The sequence below is a fragment of the Lygodium microphyllum genome, chromosome 15 (assembly GCF_053477565.2).
Source record: "Lygodium microphyllum isolate KBCC chromosome 15, Lygodium_microphyllum_v1.1.10, whole genome shotgun sequence".
NCBI lineage: Eukaryota > Viridiplantae > Streptophyta > Polypodiopsida > Schizaeales > Lygodiaceae > Lygodium > Lygodium microphyllum.
In genome coordinates this window covers 77057702-77062968 of record NC_141149.1, presented here as the reverse complement: position 1 = coordinate 77062968, position 5267 = coordinate 77057702, and the positions used below count along the sequence as shown (strand labels likewise).

The 5267-nt window shown below is 43.5% G+C and overlaps 1 protein-coding gene across 1 annotated transcript; it reads left to right on the top strand.

The window, feature by feature from the left end:
- Nucleotides 1–1168: 1168 nt before the first annotated feature.
- Nucleotides 1169–4630, top strand: LOC148024684 (transcription termination factor MTERF8, chloroplastic-like). The gene has a single exon (XM_087694334.1). It carries the CDS (start codon nt 1463–1465, stop codon nt 2672–2674), a length of 1212 nt encoding a protein of 403 aa, XP_087550460.1. The 5' UTR covers nt 1169–1462; the 3' UTR covers nt 2675–4630.
- Nucleotides 4631–5267: the final 637 nt, after the last annotated feature.

The window sequence follows — 5267 nt, the reverse complement described above, 5'->3', positions numbered from 1 at the left end:
AGAGATTGGACCTATATGTGTGGTTTCTAGTAGAGCATACTACACTATGTCTTAAGATACAACCTACCATGATGAGTATGTATGAATGTGGTTGTGTAGCAGTGATTGGCGGTTTGCAAGGTCGACCAAATGTTCCTAAAATGAAATGGGAAGTTATACCTAAGTTATATGGCATGCACCTAATGCATAGTGGATGGTGTTGACCTAGGCTAAATGTAGTCATCCTAAGGTAATGTAGAGAGAAGAAGGTCCAGAGGTGAGTGGTGTTGGGGTTCCTAAGGGTCTATGAATCTTAAGGACAAGTTTGATGAAGGGTCATGTATAGAGGATTGCCCTTGACTTCATAGGGTGGAGATTGGAGTTCCTACAAATTAGCATGTGCCTACAAATTTCACACATACAAAAACTGCACCTTTATCTATCACGTTAAGATAGACTAGGAAGACTATTTGGCCAAAAGTGGACTTAGGTGTATGGGACACACCTAGGTCTAGTTGCCCTAGGCAAGTCGACAAGGCACCAAAAAATGAAGGAGAGGAAGCAAAACTTGATTTTTTAAAGCCTTTGGGCCCATTGATGAGCACCTATCTTGCAACTCTAGAGAGTTGATGTAGTCCCTCTAAAAATGGAGGGACTACATCAACTTCTCGAAGTGCAAATGACATGGCAATTGCTGATTGGAGGAGCTAACTAGGCAACAATTTCTCTCTCCTTTTGTATTGTACCAGACTATTCTCTTTCCTTAGCATAGTTGATTCCTTATGAGGCTGGTTACACACCAAATGGCGGACGCCCACTTTGCGAGTATTAACCAATCAAAGTATTTCTTTAGGGGTTGGACGTCCGCAGTCCTTTACACATTGGAGATGACATGATCTATTGTTTACCTCTTAAATAGGTGAACTCCCCGCCCACTTTTAGACGGAGAGTCTCCTTATCTAGTTTGTAAAGTGATGGACAAGAATGCACTTTTGCATTTGCAACTAATAAAAAATATAAATATAATTATTTTTACTTTTTTGTAAAACGTATCGTTTTAGTGTGTAAAGGCTTTGTAAAATTGTAGGCCCCACACTCTAGCCGGGTTGGTGGACATCCACCACTTGGTGTGTAACCAGCTTGAGTTGCCGCGTCGGAGCGGGGCCGTAAACTTCGAGTTTATGAATTTTACAAGTACATGTCGGTTCAAACACCCCTGACTAAGCTATTTGGCAAGAAACAGAACGAGGGTTTTGCGCTGCTGCCTGAAGGAAGCAACAGGCTACAACAGCAGCAGGCTGCATACAGGGCTTTGGGGGCTTTTATCGTTATCTACATCATCTGGCCTTGTAGCTTGTAGTCGTCATGCTGATCCTACTTATGTAGCTTGCCTTCCGCCATGGTGGCCCAGCACAATCTATAACCGTTGCCCTAACCTTAACCCTAACGCAAAATCTAAAGCTAATGTGAGGCTTGATTGCAGATGCAGCCTCGTCGAGCGTCATCCTGCGCTTGCCACAGCCTTGTTCGCTTTGTTCTGTCTCGAGGATTCGTGGACGGAGCGGACCAGAAGCCAGCAACCCCGTGCAAGCGATTTTTTTCTTCCGCTACCAGCTACACAGTGCTGCATCCGGAGCTCCAAACCTCTTCGAGAGAGGACACAATCTGCCGCCTGCGGCAGCTTGGCTTCACAGATGGCCCCTCTCTGGCCGTTATCTCGTCCATGCCCAATCTGCCCCCTGATCTGCCTCAGAAGGTTCAGATCTTCCTTTCTGAAGGGTTCCCCTTATCTGCACTCAAGCGCATGCAGACGCTACCTCGCTTCTTCTCATACCTCTGTGGTGCACCCCTGAGCAAGGTGGCAGGGATGATCGAGCTCGTGGGGCCTCGTGTCGTACGCAGTGCGCCAGGGATTCTCCAACTCCGGGTGGAGAACGTCAAGCAGAAGCTGCAACTTTACAAGGATCTCGGGCTTGATTGCACATATCTTGGTGGAAGCATTCTCCAGTTAACATCGAAGCTGGAGACATTAAAACGGCATCTAACAGAGTTCCAAGAATTAGGGTTTCCTGAGAAGGTGATGGCCACGGTTGTGAAACGGCATCCTTCCATACTCACAACTGATGTTCAGAAATACGTCAAGCCTGCTATGGCACTTATTGAGAAATATACTGGATTGCAAGGTGAGGCCATGCACAGATTCATCATGTTTGATCCAGAAGTGATTTCGCATTCAACATCTGTATTGCAGCACAAATTTGAGTTTTTCAAAGGCCTTGGCCTGGATTTGAAGTCCAAAACAGCCAGGTATGCATTTTTCCAGCTTTACAGATGCAAAACAGACACTCTTTTTGAGAAAATCAGTTGGCTGATTGCATGTGGATTGCCATGGGAAGTAGTTCTGTATCTCATATCGAGTAGGCCTCGAGCAATTGCTTGTCGACAAGAAACTTTGGCTGAAAAACTGAGTTATCTGCTGCATGACCTGAATCTAGACGTGAAAGAGGTTGCTGAATGCCCGATGGCCTTGTCACTGAGTCTTGAGAAGTGCATCAAGCCTAGGTTTGCTGTTGTGTCTAAGTTGAGAGACAAGGGTTTGTTGAAAAAAAATCCGCGTCTCAGTTTGATTTTATATCCATCAAACGCAACATTTAAAAGAATGTACATAGACAAGTTAAATGCTGAAGCAAGCTAACATGAGTTGAATTAATAATTCTCTCAATTGTGTTGTTGAGAAAGTAGAGCTGCCTTGCCTCTAACCTAAACCTTCTTATTTAAACGTTGAAGGTTTTTTTTTGATATTTTGGCAATTCATTTTACATCAAACCTTGGTTTTATTGAGCATTGTGACATTGTGAATACAAATCACTCTGCAAAGTGGATGAAGATTCGGATATGGATTATTCAGATATTATTTGGTAGTGAAAGGGAGGGAGGCAGAGAGGGCTTCCTGCTGCAGCAGCATGATGGTTTCAGAGTTCTCCCAAGTTAATCAAGCAAAGTAGCTTACAGTTATCATGCCAATCCAGCCATTGTAGCTTGCCTTCTGCCATGGTGGCCAATTTCAATCACTAACCTTTACCCTAACCCTAAATCTAAATCTAATCTGAGGCTTGCCTGCAGATGCAGCCTTGCAGATCATCATCTTCCCCCTGCTGCAGCCTTGTTCACTCCATTGTGTGTTGAGGATTTGTGCACAGAACAGACAGGAAGCCAGCAAACCCGTGCAGGCGATTTTCTTCTTCCGTCACCATCTATACAGTGCTGTCTGTGGCACTACAATCCGCTTCAAGGGAGGACATGATCAATCACCTGTGGGAGCTGGGCTTCACGGATGGCCCTTCCCTTGCCTTTGAGCAAAGTGGCAGGGATGATCAAGGTTGTGGGTCCTCACATCATTCACAGTGCACCAGGGTTTGGAATTCTCCAACTCTGGGTGGGGAATGTCAAGCAGAAGCTGCAGCTCTACAAGGATCTCAGATTTGATCTTACATTTCTTGGTGGAAGCATTTTCCAGTTTACAGTTGTGAAATGGCATCTTTCCATACCCTGATGTACAGAGATACATCAAGCCTGCTATGGCATGTATTGAGGACTACTCTGGGTTGCAAGGTGAGGCCTAATCATCATACTTGATCCAGAAGTGATTTATGCTATTCAACATCCTTATCATGGCTCAAATTTGAGCTTTTCAAAGTTCTTGGCCTGGATTTGAAGTCCACAACAGCCAGGTTTGCATTTTTCCAGTTCTATTGATGCGACACATACCCTTTTTGAGAAAATCAGTTGGCTGGTTGCATGTGGATTGCCATGGGAAGTAGTTTTGCAGCAGATCTAATCTCAAATAGGCCATGAGCAATCAGCTGTTGACAAGAAACTTTGGCTGAGAAACTGAGTTATTTGCTGCATGACCTGAATCTTGACGTGAAAGAGGTTGATGAGTGTCCCATGGCCTTGTCACTGAGCCTTGAGAAGCGCATCAAGCCTAGGGTTGCTGCTGTATCTAAGTTGAAAGCGAAGGATACATTGCAAAGCAATCAGCGTCTGAGTTTGATTCTATACTGGTTAATTTGTCATTTGAAAGAGTGTACATAGACAAGTTGAACGTCGAAGCAAGTTAACACTAATTTAGTTAATTATGCAGGCAATAATTAGTTGGAACCAGAAGTTTCAATAGCTCAATTCTGAACGTGCAACCTAATGGGCGATAAGTATCATGGTGCCACAGAAAAACAGTAGATACTTTAACAAGTCATGGTACAGTGAGGGTGCTGGAGCTACAAGTATGTCGGATGCTTTAATAGTGACTCGTCGGACATGGTGAGTGTAAGAAATATCTATGCTACTTATAAAGTGCTGTTGGGATCTTCTAGTGAGGTGCTGATAGTGAGTCCTTTTGCCTTGGTCATAACTCACATAATGTTGTATACTATACTCATTGGTTGCTTGCACTTGGTTGGTAGTTTGCTCTCGACTCCAATTTGTTCCGAGTCTTCTTAGTGGCTCGCTTTGAAGCATCTCTTGGATGATCATCATCATTGAATTGCTTTCCATTTGCCCTAATTACTCTCATGTATGCTTTCCTTTGTCTCGTTACTAAGCACAAGATATTGTGATGTCACATGTACACGTGTGTGTGTATACCCCCTCTCCCCCCACTCCGACTTGTGTGCGCCTGGGAAGAAACCTTTGTAGTATAAAGTTTCAACAAGCAAGCTTTAGATTTGCCTAGTCAAGATTGGTGGTGATATAATTGTGTTTTACGTTGTGTTGACATCACTACCAAACAATGGCAACAAATCCCACCAAGAAGTGTTATACGGTGAACAAGCGTTCGCACTCATGTATAGGAAAGTGCCATGCTTAGTGGATTAGACTAGTCCACAAAGGGGAATTAGCGTAAAGATTTGCAAAAAGCTTCAAAATTCTCATGGGGCAAAGCCTTTGTAAAAAGATTTACAAGGTTGTTTTGTGTTGGCACATAGACCAAGTTGATCTCTCTTGTAAAGAGTCTCTCCCGAACATAATAATAGTGTACCTCAATGTGTTTAGTATATGCATAGAACACTAGATTTTGTACAACTACTAATGTGCTTTGATTGTTAGTGAAGATAGTGAAGGAAGAAGATTGTTCAGTTCCCAAATCAACCAAGAGGCGTTTGAGTCAAACACACTCGATCATAGTTGTAAAAGTTGCTCCATACTCGGCTTCATAATTGGAAATTGTTATAGTGGGCTGTTGCTTCTTGCTCAACCATGATATGCATGAGCTGGCAAGCATAAATCAA

Excerpts from the sequence above, each read along its gene's own strand:
- LOC148024684 (XM_087694334.1), top strand. The coding sequence starts at position 1,463 with ATGCAGCCTCGTCGAGCGTCATCCTGCGCTTGCCACAGCCTTGTTCGC.